Here is a 16,384-nt window from a genome sequence, read left to right as displayed (position 1 = left end):
GGAAAATACTCTCCAGCCCACTCAGTAATCAGGGTATTAAAAGTACACAACAGATGGAATCTACAACTTACACTGGTAGCTTCACTCCTGTCAGGCTTAAAGCTGGGGAGGAAAGAGGGAGAACAGCTCTGTTTCCCACACTGGGTGGTTTAGTGTTGGTTTAGCTTAACAAGTAAAAAACTTCTTACTTTCCCCAAAATGCAGACCAGAGAGAGAAAAGTTTCTGGAAAAGAGTCTAATGGCTCTTAAAAGGGAGTTATAATCCATCTCCAGTCTCACTAGGCCATGGCTTCGTTACCACTGAGATTAAGCTTGTTTACTCCAAAGCAAAAAATCTTGGCATGACTGACAGAAACAGCTTTTCTTGCCAGAGCTCTAATAGCAAATGTCTGTGGAAAAGCCACTTGGAGAAATGCTGTTTACTTTGGTAATGAAACAAGTTCCCTGGAATGAAGTCTTGCAATCTTCCCAAGAGGTGTTGCAATACCTTACCTGTACCTCAGCTACATACCATACAGGCTGCTCTCAAAGCCTGAGAACTCCCTGGTGAGCTCAGGAGGCCAAGGCATCTCAGCAACTCCAGGCAGGACTGAGCTCTAGTCCTACACTGGATACACCACCTGCATCCTAATTAAAATTGATGGCTGAGGTTTTTCTTTAGCTCTGCTTCAAGTTAAGTCCCAGCCATCAACACCTCTTGAAGATGCTTATGAAAAAAGGGCCCCAAAACCATCTTCTCCATCCCCTTCTTTTTAACTGTATAAAGCCAAACTCGCCTCCTTGAAAGTTTTTTTTTGGCAACTCTGAACTTAGACCAGAGCTCACTGCTACAAGTGCTTGGAGGGAACATTAATACGTTAATCCATAGTTGGACTAATAAACACCAAGAAAGAGAAGAAATTCCAAACGGACAGTGGAGGCCAAGGCTCCCTTTCTGCTTAGGGAGTAACAAGCCTGAGGCTATGCTGCTTTTCCTCATTTATTTAAGACCAGGTTTCAAGCTGCTGTCCAAATTCTCTCTGCACAGAGATGAAAGGCTCTTGCCATTCAATGTTCCAACTCTTGACTCAAGTGCAAAGGGCTACATCTGCTCAAACCTCAGTTTGAAGTTTGGCTGCCAAGGAGACAGCTGACTTAGCCTCACCCTAATTCAGGAACTAGAAGATCCCTTGTAGCTGAATGAAATGGATTTCTTACCCAAACAGGTACTTGCATTTGTACATTTTGTTTACAAACAGTTTGCACTCTTGTAAGGGCACCAAGCCCATGCCTGACACTCGGCTGCAGTTCTTCACAGCAGTACTTTGTACTCCCAAGTGTTGAAATTCTTGCTTTGAGGAGAAACCAAGCTCTAATTTCAAGTGTTTACATGTACTCCTGAGAGCAAGAAAAAAAAATCTTACCATGATTAAGTTATGTAAAAAGTTTAATTATAAAATAAATAAGTTTGTTATGGAAACATTAAATATTAAATACAGTAATAAATATTTACACATTTACAGATACAACTTGACAATTAATGCTGTTTCTCTGCTACCAGAAGACTTCTGCTCTGTTTATACAGAATACAATCACTCTTCCAAGAAGAAACTGAACTCAAATAATATTCTGTGCTCAAAACTGCATGGACAGTTAAGAAACCAAGGACACCTGGGTCAGAAAAGACTGAGGTAAGATGAGTTCTTCACATCTGAACATAGAGCACAAGAGACCACTGCTTGCAAAGCATCAGTGCCTGAATTAAATTCTTCAAAGGAACAGGTTCTTAGTCAAGTTAAACTGATGAGATCTGATGTGTTTTATATTTAAGCACTGCTTAAAGCAGCAACAAGTATCTGTTTAACAGAAGTAGCTTTGTATTTAGAAGAGATGGGTCCAGCCTTATCAGTTGGTTGGAGCACAGATCTTTTCCTTTAGATGCAAACCTTCAGGTCTTGCATCCACTGCCTCAGCATCCTAGGAGACAAATTTGAACTCGGGCTAGCACACATGCAAATGGATAGCTCCACTCACACCACGAGTCCCACACAGCTCGGAGGGATTACTTCCACACACACAGCAACAGAGCCCAAGTGTGGCTGACAAAGATCTGTCACCAACGCCCTGCAAATCACAAGTACAGATTAAGCTCTTGGAAGCCAATATGGACAGGGAGCACAGTGACAACAGAATTAGGTTTTTCATCCACTGAGGTCTAGGGAGAGAAGCCATCCCAACATCTTTCCCTTTCTCACTTTTCCCTTCCATCCAGTCCTGAAAGCAGCCACAGGTTCTCCCCCTTAGAGTTAGAGCTGCCAAAGGAGACTTGCTAAGAGAACAAAGTCCATCCACACAACAGCCGAGACTGGAGCTCTAGTGTAGAGAGAGAGCGCTTAGTAGCGGTAGTCTCCAGCAGGTCTTGACAGCAGGTCCTGTCCCCCAACGAGCCAGCTCCTTCCACATCGTTGGGCCAATATGCAGTAATAACTGGTGTCCTCAACAAGTGATTCAGCAGCAACTGGCCTGTTGACATCTCCTTGCAGCAGCCTCTCTCTGGATGAATCAGGGCTTAGTGGCAACAGCTCCAGCCCACAGTGTCCAGGTGGATGTGACAGGTAGCCAGAGGTACCCTGCAGCTTGGCCATGGCCACTTCAGAATTGCTCTGTAACGGGCAGACCAGGCACATTAATCACCACCCAAGAGACAAGCACCCTGTGCTAGCACCACAGCAAACCACCGAGCAAAGCAGGTAGCTGAAGGATGTGCACACACCTGAGGACACTGCCAGATACTCTTCAGCTTCAAGCAAGCTTTGAGCAAAACCCTCCAACTGTCACTGGACAAAGCTAGAAAATATCTATAGCTGACATATGGCAAAGCAAAACTTGACAGGTCGGCTGGAATTTTGCAGGTCTATCTTGCATGGCTTCCTCCTCAGCTCGTAGTGTAACTCCTTTCCAGTAATGCTCCTTGAGGTTGCTGTTACTTACACCTGGCCTCAGAAAAGACCAACTTGCCTGCCCAGTAAAATCCACTAGATCACTCCCAGAAGCAATCCACACATGCCAAGGAGCTTTGGGCCTCAGTTGCTGTGACAGTTGCAACTTGACTGAGAGAGTATCTGTGGTGCTCACAGAACTCGCAGCTTCCTTTTGGTCCACAGCTTCTGAGCACCAGAAACTTCCTGAAACTCTCCTTGCAGGAAAGATATGAAAATGCTCAGTACTTTTCTTCTAAGAGGTGATGATGCTGTGGCACCATCTTCCATTACTGAAGTCTACCACTGTTTCCTGCACTACATCTGCCTCTGTCCAGATATTCAGGACTTCCTCTTCATAGCTCCACATATCTCAGTACAGCTTCCCATCCTCACTTGGTCTTTAACACAGCCAGAAATTTAACAGAGCTGTTGAACAACTTGTACAACTCAAGGTGGTTTTGAGAAACCAGAAAACCAAGCCAGCTGCTCACATGTAACCTATGTGTTTCAAGACACTTGGAGCACAAAAAGCAAACACTAGCTTTGCAAAACAAGCATGCAATTCCCATATAGCCTGGAAGGACTGAGAGGTGTTTGAAGTCAGCATTCATACCTGCTTTCTCCCCATTTACACACCAACATTGCCATTTCTGTTTTCTTGTCGCAGTTTTTTCCTTTCTTCTTTCTCTTCATACTGAGGACACTTTTTCCTGACCCTGTGGAATTATGGCATGTTAGAGATAATTTTGAACCCCAATGCACATCCGGTTGTCACCAGCTTCCCCATCCTCTGCAGCATTTGGACCTCATGTTCTGTGAATCCTCAAGCAACTCCTTGGCACCAGGGAGTTTCAAGCAAGACAAGTTTTTAAGCATTCAGCATCAACCAGTATCTGCTGGTAAAATCAAGGAACCCCTGAACTAGATGTCAGCACTTGTGCCTCACAGAGATAGAGCTTCTTGACTTAAACCAGATTAGGGAGCAAGATGAAGAGAGGTTATTGCTGGGACTGAGCAAAGCAACAGGAGACATTCTGGGTGACAGATTTCCTAGTGTCTTGAGCTTGTATCTGCAGAGACCACACTGTCTTCCTCGACTCCACAGCAGAGCCCTGCAGGCTTCAAATCTAGTCCCTGTCCCTTGAATACATAATAAGAAAGCCCCTTACTGATTTCTCCCAATTTCTCCAGTGTTTTTAAGTGACTACTCCCAGCAGCTTCTCTAGATGAGGGTACAGATTAGCATGCACCCACCTTGTGAGGGTTCAGAACATGAAGCAAATGCACTTCATCAACTACCAATAATCATTTGCTCTTAGAGCACTACAGAACTGGTTACCTCTCCTAGCAGCAAGGAATGAGGCAGTGTTCAGAGAACAAGTGTTCATCCCAGCATTCCTCCAGTTCAGAGTTAAATATGAAGCAACACTGAAATGACAAAGCACACCTTGTTTCCTGAATTGCAGGAAAAGGTACAGCACGTACCCAACTCAGATGATGTGCTTCATCAAGATCTAAAATTAGACTGAACCTTGGAGTTACTATAATATCCCAGGCCCTACAGTGCTGGAGCTGCAGTGACAGAACTGCAGGACTGTTTCAATATTCTGTTTGTTATGTGGTTTGAAACAGGTACCAAGAAAAGCTCTTTGAATTAATTCTCACCAGGACTCCAGATTCTGACAACCCACCACTGAACTGCAGGGGCTGGTTCAGCTGAAATAGTGCTCCCTTCCTATTAACAGCAAGCAGAATTTGGGACCAGCAGCATTTGCCTCCCCACTTGCTTCCCCTCCAAGTGCAGGCATTTAAGCCCAGCAACATCCATTAACAAATGGACTCTCAGAGCACCATTTCGTACCCTCCACCTGTGCGTGCAGCTGTTGGCTAACAGCCATGCATGAGGCTATCACATTGCTGCTTGCAGGTTTCTCCACCAGGATTAGGGAATGCAGTTCTGTGTCAGCATTAATGCTCCTCCTGGGCTTCCTGCTGTTGTTCGGCAGCACTCTAACTACCCTGGCTGTAGCAAGAGCAGGAAGGCTCTTGGTTTACAATGTAAGGGTCACAGACCTTGCTTCTACCCTCCAGACATATCCAAGCTGGGATTCCTTTCCAGCTGCTTTTCACAGAGGTAACTCAGATGAGCCATGCACATTCAGGTGTTATTTGGCACAGGCCCTGCTCACACTTAAGGAAGACAGACACCAAAGAGGATGATACTTACTGCACTATCACAATGATAAGTACAGTAATGAAGCTGACGCTCGAGAGCAGCACAGCTACCACTACCAGCACAGTCTTTGAGTAGTCTGCCACATCATTCTTCCTTTGAGTCTTCATGAACTGTTCACCACAGCGCTCACCAAAAAAATCCTGATGACACCTGCAAGTAAATATTAACACAAGTTCTTATCAGCTCCTGTGCTGTCTGGAGCCAAGGACACCCACACATACTCAGACCTGACTTAGACATCTTCCGAGTTTCCCATGAATCTCAAGGTGCTCATTTCAGAGCAGGTTCGTGAAATGCAGTCACTGCTCTAGCACAAGGTTTGTCAGCATTTCAACAAGTCGAGATTAGTTTGGGTGTGATGTTCCAGAAAGACACGCCTTTTCATTCTTTTGGTTTGAGTTTATGACCAACTGATGAGTTCAGTGGCTTGTTATGCATCTCAGATTCCATCATCACTTAATTTACATGGCAGAAGGATTCTCAGTCAAAATACTGCAGGAGATGGACCTATACCAAACTGATCCCTGATTTTTCCTCTGAGCCCTCAGATTCCACTGGCTCATGGCACTGACACCTAACTCACAAGCTATAAGTAACTTACTTGCAGGTCACCATCTGGAGATGTTCTAGGTAAATGCATTCTCCATGGATGCAAAAGTTTTTGTATTCCATTTCACAGGGAGTCCCTTTCTTCTTGTTTTTCCCTCTGTTCTTCTTCCTTCTTGATTTGCCAGCATTCTTCTCTCCCCCCCTCTTTGCTGGCTTGGGTTTAACCACAGGTTCAACTGAAAAAAGGACATGACGACTTGGTATAAAAGTGCTAGAAAGCACAATTCTGAGAAAATTGAATTGAAGAATTTGATGAGAGCCAGGAGGACCACCACCACAGGAGAATCTGTGACCAGGAAGCACAGGATGCAAATGAGAACGCTGCTGGGCATCTCACACCCAGCACAAAGGCAGCAAGCTCAGCAGCTCACTGAAGCACAACTCTGCTATACTTAAGTCCTGTGCCATGCAGACCAGAGCCAGAAGAAGCAGATGAGCCAAGAGCCACCAAAGATGAAGAGCAGCAGAGATGCAGGACTGCAGCAATTCATAGCATAAGACACTTGAGAGCAACAGCACAGTTTCAAGCAAAGGCCTGTAAAGAATAGGGAGTTCATGCTGAGCCCAGCCATGCTCTAGTGTTACATGGGCTCAGGTACAAGGCTAATAGCTCCATTTCTCTAAACTCTCCATTTGCATCAGTGATGAAAGGCACGGGAACTCGCTGTATAGTCCTGGGCACTTGCCGAGGCAAAGCAGCTTGCTATCCCGGTTGGCATACTTGTTTCTCCTAAACAACCTGCAGTGCTGTCTTCAGAAGGAGAGCGTTCCTTTCCAGTTCTCCTGCTTTGTGAGAGATGCTGAGCGCAGGGAAGGAGTGAAGGCCAGAGTCCGCGACACTCAGACTATTTACTCTGCCGCTTACTGCTTCCCCTCATTATCTCAATTAACACAAACCTCTAGAAGAGTGTGGTTTAAAATCCTGGTGACTTAGTAGCCCTTGAATTTAGGCAAGGGCAATCACCTTCCTTTCGCTGAGGAGAGCAGACCAGCCACTGACTGAGGGTCAGAAGCTCCAGAGCAGCCCCATGCAGCAATCTGAGCTCAACAGCACTAGTTTGAAATAACGTGGCACAGCAAGAGCCCGCCCCCTGCACTGCTAGCCCTAAAGCTGCCCTGGCAGTGCAACACTGCTGCTCAGGAGTAATAGTTACCCCAGAGATTTAAAAAGGCCCTAGGAAACAGCAGAGCTATTTACAACAAGCTCCAGTTTTGCTCTTGTGCTCCGAAGACCTGATGAAAATAATTTTTGGGTGATACCCACAGTTCTATGCATACAGGCAATCACCACAATGGGGCACAACTGGATCTAACTACTTCCTAACCCTGTATTTCTGGTGCTGAGAGCCCATTCAAAGAAACAAGGTGTAGCTCACTGTTGTCTAGACAGCTGATCATTTTCACTTCTAGAGCAACAAGCCTGGCTTGAAGTTACTTAAAAGCAAAAATGCCTTCAGCAACCAGAAGTCTGATTAAAACCGTATGAGCTATATTAATATGTAAACGAGGTACACAGCTCCTGCAGCAAGGTTTCCTGTGCCTGGAAGTGTGAGCTCACTGCTGACAGTCAAAGGCCCCTGTTCTGTCCCGTCTGACTTGATCTTTAGGTTCGCGCTTTCATAATTGAGGCCACTTCCCTCCCTCCCTCTCCCAGGCTCAGCTTGTCAGCTCAATCTGTGTCCCTGTCTGCAGGCTGCACAGCCAGGAAAGCCATCCGCAGCTGAATCATAACAGCTTCAAGGTTTAGCCACAGATAAACCTCACGCCAAGCAGAAGAGCTGGTCTACAAACCAACCACCTTAGGTAACAAGTCTGGTTTCTGTGCAGTTAAGACAGCACTTCAGTCACCAAGCCAGTAGTTTGACAGGCTAAACTGCCTGACAACACCAACAGGCGCGTTTCCCCCAGAGATCTTCACAGGGAACTTAAGCACAAGTCCACCAGTTCCCTCAAGTGACCACAATGAGCACGGTCCCACTTAATTTAATAGGTCCTTTAGTCACATTCAAGTCTCAGGGTGCTTCTGCAGGAAAATCAGTAGTCAGATTCACCCCGGAGGCAACAGAACCAGCCTACTCACACCTACTGAGGTTCAAATCACTTGCAGATACCTGGCTTGTACTGCAACTACACTCAGCCCAGAACCAACAAAATGCTCCCGTTCCCACAGTAAGGCGGACTGCTCAGATCTCCTCACAGCTCAGCAAGCAGGCAAATTACAATAAATACACATAACAGCTATTGACAGTGAAGCATTGGCCTAAAGATGCTTAACAAACTTTCCTGTGGCCACTTAAAGGATTTAAGTGCCTGCTTTCCCAACAAAATCTCAGTTGACTCCAACCCAAATAGGCCACCATCAGAAATTAGCCAGAAAAATTCTTGCAGCAAGACAGACAACTTGATGTTAAACAAACCTTTAGGACCAAACAGCACCTAAAGTTCCACTGATAGTTCTACACTAAGCAGGTGGTCACCATCTGACCCCAGCCCTCCTGTGAGGTTTATCAGGAAATAAAGCTATGCACAGTAAGCTACCAGCTGGCCTGCAGCTTCCACACACCCTGGGCACATTCAAGCTAGGTTTCCACCCCGACAGCTATTTCTAAAGCAGCAGCTTCAAGCACAAGCACGTTTTTGCTCCATACTCCACGAATTAAGCATAGCAGCGTTTACAAGAAAGAAAAGGCGTAAGTTGGGACTCGCAAGTTGCGAGATCCCAGAGCCGCCGACTCACCTCGGATCAAGTCATCCACGATGTACTGGTGAACGGGCGGCGCCTCCTCATACTCCTCCTCATCCTCCTCATAGTCAGGACCCAGCACGGGCTCGCCCTCACGGCTCCCGGCCTCCCGCTCCTCGTGCCGTTGCGGCTCCGTGGCGTTGGGCGACGACCCGGCAGCCGCACGGTTCGCTTTTGAGGGAGGAGAAACGGCGCCGTGAGCAGGGGGGCAGAGGGGTCGCCACCGAGCGCGGAGTCCCTCACTCACCTCAGGGTCCCTCACTCGCCTCAGCGCTTTCCCGCCCACGGCCGCGGTGCGAGCCCCCCCCTCAGGCGCGAGCGCGGGCTCGGTCGAGTCCCGATCTCCCCCGTCCCGTCCCTCACGCACCTGCCAGCACGGCCAGCGTGGCCATCAGCACCACGGCCCTCATCGTCCGTACCCGGGGCGGATGGCGACAGAGACACAGAGAGAACGGGGCAAAAGGAGTCGCCGTAGCACAACAGGTGCCGGCGGCGCGCAGCTCTCCATGAGGAGCCGCCTGCCGCCGCCGTCCACTTTATGGGGCGGCTGGAGCTGAGGGCGCGGACGTAGAGCGGCGTCAGAGGGGCGGGGCCGAACGGGGCGAGACCGTGGAATCCCAGAATTATAGAATGACGGAGTCCCAGAGTGATAGAAACACACAATCTCCCAATGCTTTTTCGTTACAAGGGACATTAAGTACCACCTCGTTTCACCCTCTGCCATGGACAAGGGGATCTTCTAAAAGACCAGGTTGCTCCAAGCCCCGCCCAACCACCCTGGCCTGGAACACCTCTAGGGATCGGGCACCCGCAGCCTCCCTGGGCAGCCTGGATCCCACCTGGCCTGGAACCAGCCTGGCCTGGAACACCTCTAGGGATCGGGCACCCCAGCCTCCCTCCCAGCCTGGAGTCGGGAGCGCGCCGGGTTATTGTGGACACACCTGTCTGCTCCTTGCTCTCCCCGCATCTCCCACAGGATTGTTTTCCAGCGATAAACCCGGCCATCAACACACCCCCCCCCCCCCCCCCCCCCGCTGGCTACGTGTCCCTGAGCAGGAATGAGTAAGGGCTGAGTAAACGGTGGCACCCACCGGACAGGGACAAATGTGCTCCTCGGGGGCACTGCGACTCACGGCTGCCTCGGAGAGCTCCCCGGAGGGCACCTCCTCACGGCCACCTCTCGCTGTTGTGGCACCTGCTGAAGAATCCCAGAATTACCAAGGATGGAAGACACCTGTAAGACCACCAAGTCCAACCTCAACGCAGCACTGCCACTGTAACCCCTAAACCACTGAACCACATCGCCCAGCACCAGATCCAGATTCTTCTTGAACACCTCCAGGGATGGTGAGTCCACCACATCCCTGGGCAAACTATTCCAGTGCCTGAGCACCCAAACAGCGAAAAACATTTTTCTAGTATCTAATCCGAGTCTCCCTTGTCTCCTCTTAAGGCCATTTCCTCTCTTACTCTCACTGCAGGCACAGAGGAAGAGACCAGGTGCTCCACATCACTACGACCTCCTTTCAGGTAGTTTTAGAGGGAGCTGCTGCTTTGAGAGGAGAAGAACTGGGACAGCATGAGAATCCAGAGAAGCCCAGAGGGTCGAGAATGAAGGGACTGGTATCCCCCTGCTCCGGTCCCACAGCACAGCAGGCTGGGAGGGCAGCTGGTGGCAATGCTCCACTGGGAAAGGGGGATCTGGACCTTTTAACTGAAAGAGGACAGCATGTTACTCGCGGCTCAGGAAGCTGATGGAGCCTTTGCTCAAGGTGGCAGAGGTCCAAGTGGTTCAGTCATTGAACCTTCTCCCTTCTTCCACGGGCACACATGATATGTGGCTCCCGGTGTTTTTGCCATGTCATGCCAATCCTGAGAGGCAATGCCCAAGAGGTCTGGAAAAGAAGATGCTGAATCAGTCACTCAGATGTTATGCTGACACAGATAGCTCCAGCAAACCTTCGACAGCATGGTTTTTTTGTGCAATTGAAACTGTCTGAAACAGCTGGCAGGAGCTGACAGCTTTACTTCTGGGGGTTTTGTCATGTTTCCCCTTCACTGCCTGTCCTCAGAGGGACAGCAGAGAAAAGGCAAATCCTGCTCATCACTGCAACCCCATGTCAGAGAGCTCTGCAGGCAGTCAACAAGCAGGTCCTGGGCTATTTGGGGGACAGCCAGGGGCTTCACAGGGCTCCTCTTTTCCCCCTTGGACTAGTGAGTTCCCTTCCTGAAAGACCTCCGTAAGTCTCAGTGCCTGGAGTTCACAGAGACCATTTGCATGTGGAGGGGAGTTTCTCCAGAGGCAGAGACTTTGGGGTTTGGGGTCTCTTCTGCTGAAACATGGGGTTGTTGATTTGACAATGGCCAAAGCAAGGTTTGTCAGCCAGGAGTCCTCCCTCTCTTCCTCTCTCCTGCTCTGCTCAAGGCTGGCTTCTTCAGCCAGGCACCACAGCTTCCCCCACAAATTTTCTTTTCTTCAGCTGTTAGTATTTCTAAAGTATTTCTCCCATTTTTTTAAAATCAGAGATTCACTGGAAACATTTAAATAATTTTTTTAAGTCCAGTCTATTCTGAGAAATATACTGAGCACTGAACGAACACTCCTGTCCTGTTTGCTGCACTTGGCAAACTGCTGAGCAATTGGAGGAGGCTTAGCGGGGGGGCGGAAAGGTTGCATGTCCCATCCCAAGTGCAATTGCCCGTGTTACCTGCTCTGTTTAGAGACCAAACACTGCATATCCAGCAGCTGACTCACCGTGTTCCCTCTCTTCCTCAGTCTCCAGCTGATAGCTCCATCTCACTGACCACCAGCAGCCAGGAATTTGGCTTGCCATGCTTTGAATTGGTCATTTCATCAGCTTCCTCCTGCTAGTCCTCCCTGTGACCTTGAAGAAGAAGGGGCAGCCTGGCATCAACCAGCACAACTCCTCAGAGTCCAGAAAGTGCAGCAAGATGGTGATGGGCACCCAGTTATTCATGGAGTGGTTCTGGTAAGGACATCAGGGGAGCTCTTCCCAAATGGCAGCTGCCTGGCCAAGCCCTGCTTGGCTGTTTCTTGGAGAGAACACACTCCAGAGGCCACACATTTCAGGACATTCTGGATGGGATCTGCCACAAGCCCCAGATTTTCTGTGTGCTGTGAGGGAAAAGGCAGTAAGCCTGGCCACTGCTCTCTTCCAGGGCTGGAAGGACATTTGGATTCTGTCCCCAGGATGAACTTCCAGAAGGTATCCCCAGGCATGGTGCAAGGAGGAGAAGCCTTGAGGGGGCTACAAGGCTCAGCCCCCTGGGCTGCCCCACTGCAGCAGGGCCTGGGGCCGAGTTGCTGGGGCTGCAAGGGCAGGGCTCCCCTTCGGGAAGGTGCTGGTTCCCTGTGGATGCAGAGTGCCACCTACTGAGCCACCGCTCGCTCCTGGCAGCACCCGGGGTTCTCTGGCAGGACACCCAGGCTGGAGCTGCTGCTCAGAGAGTCCTTGCCCCATGGGGACAGGGAGCAGCCCCAAAGGCTGGTGACCCCCAATGGGTGCAGCTTACAGATGAGCAGGAAATCTATGCAAGGGGCTGCATGGTCAGCACAGCTCTTGGCACCTGCCCTGAGCCAGACCTGGTTTTCCATAAGCTGGCAGTGAAGTGAGACAAGATGGGCTCACGAGCCTGGCCAGTCCTCCCTGAGCCTTGATGATCATTTTGAAGACCTTCAGCACAGACTGGGCTCAAACAGCACCTGGCAGCACCCAGTGCAGGTGACATTGGTGATGATAGCTCTTTGTCCCTCGGATCCCTGTCCTTGTTTGTGGAACAGGGGGTGCCAGCACACAGCCATCACTTCCCAGCTGTGCCATGATGATCCAGGGCATAGGCATGGACTTGTGGAGGAGCAGTGCCACTCATGCTGACAGCTGCTGGGCCTTGTCCTTGGCACATTGTTGCTTCCAGGAGAGTCTGAGTGCCTGCTGGGATCTTATTCACTCTCTTTACTTTTGATAAAACCCCTGAGAAATGCGTGAAGGGAAAGGGAGTACCTGAAATACCATCCCATTAATGTTCTTCCCTGACATCAAATGTTTATTTTGCAGGGGCAGGCAGAACTGACCTGGTGTTTGAACATGAGTTATCCTTTCTCATCCATCCAGCTGAGAACAGGTGGAAAAGGGTAATGACTCAAACCAGAGTGGTGTCTGTCTAGGAAGCTCACCAGACTTTCACTTCACTTGTGAGCTGCAGACACCACTATCTGCTGCTATCAGCAGCTCCCTCACAGGCAGGGAGGGAGCTTTGAAGTGAGGCATGTGTGACTCCGGTTCCTGCTGATGTCAAATCAGCTAAATCAAGATTGGTCTAATAAAGAGCATGCAAGTGCCTAGCCAGGGTGTTGGGGAGGAAGGGAGGGAAAGACCTGGATATTGCCTTTCTGGATATTGGTGGAGTTTGTTGGCCTCTGAGACATGCAGGCATTGAGGTGGCTGTGCCTCCCTGCTGAGAAAGCCCTCAGCAAAGAATCTTTTTCCTAAGATGGTGACTTCTCCCTGTGCTCCCCTCCTTCCCTGGAGACCTGACTGAAGCAGGGCTCACAAAACATGTCCAGAAAGGGAAGAATTTATGCACTGTTCTCCCAGGAAAGTCTGCCCAGTGCTCTGTATTTTCCTTCACATTTGAGCATGTCTTTTGGAGCATGTCTAAGAAGAAAAAACAAAAAGAACAGAATCTGCTGGCCTGTGATGACAAGATTTTGTGGAATTTTCTGTCACATATCAATACAAATGGAAAAATGGTGCCTTTTTCAGGTCCCTCCTGAAAATCAGGCAAACAACATCAACTCCAGGGACCCAGAGCACCCCTGCTTAATTTGATGAAACACGCAGCAGTGCTAAGGAGTGTGATGCTACCAAATGACAGCAATGGGGCTTTACACTTGCCTTCCACAGGCTTACCTGAAAGGCAGGCTGTGGGGAGCACAGCCTGATCATTTGCAAAATGCCCTGTGCCATGCTGTGGCTGCAGTCACTGCCTCTCACTGGCACTAGGCAGAGTTCAGCAGGACATGCCCAGCATGGTTTTGCTTCAGGGGTGCTGCAAGCCTGCCCAGGACAGCCATCCTGATGCCTGCTAGGAAGATTTTTGGGAAGTTGTCTGCTGTTAGCACACTGTCCTGAGCTTCAGCTGCTCTGTTTTTCACACAGTGTGCACTGAACAGCTCTCCTTTGACCAAACACATCCTCCAGCACTCACCCACTCATTTTTGTGCAATAGCTCAGCCTGTAAATGCTCGGGGGCACATCCTGACCCCAGCAGTAATTTTAAGGGCCTGAAGCTGGGACATGGGTGAGGCAATACTGGATTTACACTAGAATGGGGAGCTGCCCCTCAGCTAGCAATCTTCTTCTCTAAAATACCACATCCTGCCATGCTGCACTGAAAATTGCTGCCCTTTCTTCTATTTCCCTGAGGCAATTGGCAGGAATTGCCTCAGGACTCTCTGAAGAGGGCAGGCTCGTGGCTATCCCCACGTGCAGCCCAAGCCAGGCTCCCCAGTGGTACCCCAGGGCAAACCCACCCTGCTGGCACCCCTGAACAGAAGGGGGAAGGTGCTTCAGATGGGAATCTCTAAGGACACAGAGGCTCGGCTGTTGTGGGCAGTGCCTACACTCATTTACCTGACAACATTACTGTAGCCCTTCACTTTCAGAATGATAGTGCTCCACCTGCAGTGCACATTATTTTACATATTCAGCTTGCCACACCATTGTTAGATGAGCAAAATCATCCAGTCATCTCTCTAACATCTCCATATTGCAGCCCAGAACAGTGCCTGGCAGAGGAGAGCACCCAGCTCAGCACCTCCCAAAGGTTGCTTGGAACCACTGGATCATTCTGCAAGGGCTCAAGAGGTCCTCATTCTAAAGAGAAGAGAAAAACATGTTAAAATATGAAGTGTGTTCAAGGTAGCAGAAGCTGTGTGACAACTGTTCATTGAGTTTGGAGATCTCCCAACTCAATCCCAGGATGCACTGACTTGGAGATCAAGCGTAGTTATATGGGCAGGGTTGCTGCTGGAAAAATGATGCCTATACTTGGGAAAATAGAGGTGGTCTGGCCCAGTGTCTTAGAGACTGAGCTGAAAAAGAGCCAGAGCACAAACCTTCAAATTAAGAGAAGCCTCCCCAGAGCAAACTGCCACTGTATGGTGGTAGAGATGGAGTGGCAACAACCTAGGCCTGCCTTTAAGGGTCTTGGCCATGGAAGTCTGGCTGACTAAAAGCATGCTGGTGCTGATGGGAGCTGCAGCAGGGATTCTGACTGAGTTTGTTATGTCCCTTTCCTCACCTTGGGGTATGACCTGGGAGATGTCTATCACAGCTCATTTGAGAGCACAGACCCTGTGAGCAAATTATAGAGTACTGCCTGATTTGGGGAATGCAACCTCATGTAAGGACTGGGAGCACATGACAGAGACTGTGATGTTTTCCCCCTACATAGCACATTATTTCCAGTTGTGTCCAGAGCAGCAGAGAAATAAAGGACATGTGAGGATTGTTTGGGAATTTTCTCCTGGAAGTGCAGCTTCAGTCTTAGCCTTTTTGCTTTGAGATCTTCCTAGTGCCTTCCCACTGGGTGCATCAGGTGGTGAATTTTCTTCACATATTTGAAGTCATCTGGTATGTAGAGAAAGAATGAATCACAAGAGAAGCCTACAGCAATTAGCAACTCCTTTCCTCTCACCTTTGCCATAGCTAAGTTTTTTTCCCCAGCACAAAGCCCAGGCAAGGCTTCCTACGCACAACAAGGATTACGTAGATCACTCTGGATTTTGATTTTTTTCACAGGCTATGAGCAAGCAAAGAAGCTCAGGAGAACACTCCATTTCACAGGCATGTTAGTTATGCTCCCTTGGAAATCCCATTGTTTGCTGCTAGTGCCTGCGTTTGCCAGTGCTGTGCCCTCGTGATTCCAGCTGCCTTGAACCATGCCAGGGTGCCAGCAGAGGGGCATGAAACTTGGCAAAGGAGAAAGGTGCTGCTGGAATCAGTCAGTCCTGGCAGCTGGAGTGTTCATGGCAGCTCAGTGAGGGCTTTGGAAACTGCTTCCCTCTGTCAGTGGAACCTGAGCAGGGAGAGCACCTGGTGTCCCCCTTCTCCACGTGTCACCTGGTGCCCACCTCGCCCATGTGTCACGTGTGTCCTGGCCTCGTGGGGCCAGCGTGTTCCCAGGATGGGGCTGCTGAGACACCGCGTGAGTAAGGGCTCATTTACATAAAGATTGCACACTCATGCTGCCAAGGAGCTTTCCTAGGCACAGGCTCATTTCCTCCTATAGGTGGGTTTGCCTCCATGCAGGAAAAACCCTATTCTTGAAGGTCTTGGACAGGGCCCAGGTTACACTGGCACGCCATGATGCCATTCTGGCATGTTTGGGTCCGCCCAAGCCCGACTGCAGGAGGCACATTCTGCCCCTCTGGAGCAGAGCCCAGGATTTAAAGACATTTTATCTTAACATGCACAAAATAAGCATTACAGCCAGACAGCCATTTTTCCCTCCCATTAGCAGAGTGGTGGCAAATAAAATAAAAAACACGTAAAAGGAGCTGAACTGAAAAAAATGCATAAGATTGTATGAAAATTCAGAAGTGGCCCTACAGTGACAACATAAGAATAACATTTCAATTATCCTGACCCCTGTGAATGGCAAATTCTTCATTTCACAGGTGTTAGGCACTACATGTGAAGCCACAGAGGAAGTAAACAGCTTTGGTTTGGAAGAATCTGAGAGGAGGAGAGCTGCTGAGGGCTCTCTCGGCCTTCAAAAAGCAGCCTTGTACTCAATCTTAAAATACCTCCA

At 49.2% G+C, this 16,384-nt stretch overlaps 1 protein-coding gene across 1 annotated transcript; it reads right to left on the bottom strand.

The window, feature by feature from the left end:
* Positions 1 to 1,408: 1,408 nt before the first annotated feature.
* AREG (amphiregulin) lies at positions 1,409 to 9,069 on the bottom strand. Its single transcript, XM_066548890.1, has 6 exons — positions 8,916 to 9,069; positions 8,543 to 8,719; positions 5,798 to 5,981; positions 5,188 to 5,346; positions 3,574 to 3,676; positions 1,409 to 2,642 (listed from the first exon to the last, which is right to left on the bottom strand). The coding sequence occupies exons 1-5, from the start codon at positions 8,956 to 8,958 to the stop codon at positions 3,589 to 3,591; spliced, it is 651 nt and encodes a 216-aa protein (XP_066404987.1). The 5' UTR covers positions 8,959 to 9,069; the 3' UTR covers positions 1,409 to 2,642; positions 3,574 to 3,588.
* Between the last annotated feature and the right edge of the window lie 7,315 nt (positions 9,070 to 16,384).

Source organism: Molothrus aeneus, chromosome 4 (assembly GCF_037042795.1).
Source record: "Molothrus aeneus isolate 106 chromosome 4, BPBGC_Maene_1.0, whole genome shotgun sequence".
Taxonomy (NCBI): domain Eukaryota; kingdom Metazoa; phylum Chordata; class Aves; order Passeriformes; family Icteridae; genus Molothrus; species Molothrus aeneus.
The sequence above is the reverse complement of the archived record's forward strand: the minus strand, read 5'-3'. Positions and strand labels throughout refer to the sequence as shown.

What these genes read in the sequence shown, in the direction of transcription:
- AREG (XM_066548890.1), bottom strand. Translation starts at nt 8,958, where the DNA reads ATGAGGGCCGTGGTGCTGATGGCCACGCTGGCCGTGCTGGCAG. An exon ending in CACGCTGGCCGTGCTGGCAG is followed by an intron (nt 8,720 to 8,915) that starts GTGCGTGAGGGA and finishes CTCCCTCAAAAG; the next exon opens with CGAACCGTGCGGCTGCCGGG. An exon ending in CTCCAGATGGTGACCTGCAA is followed by an intron (nt 5,347 to 5,797) that starts GTAAGTTACTTA and finishes ATTTACTTGCAG; the next exon opens with GTGTCATCAGGATTTTTTTG.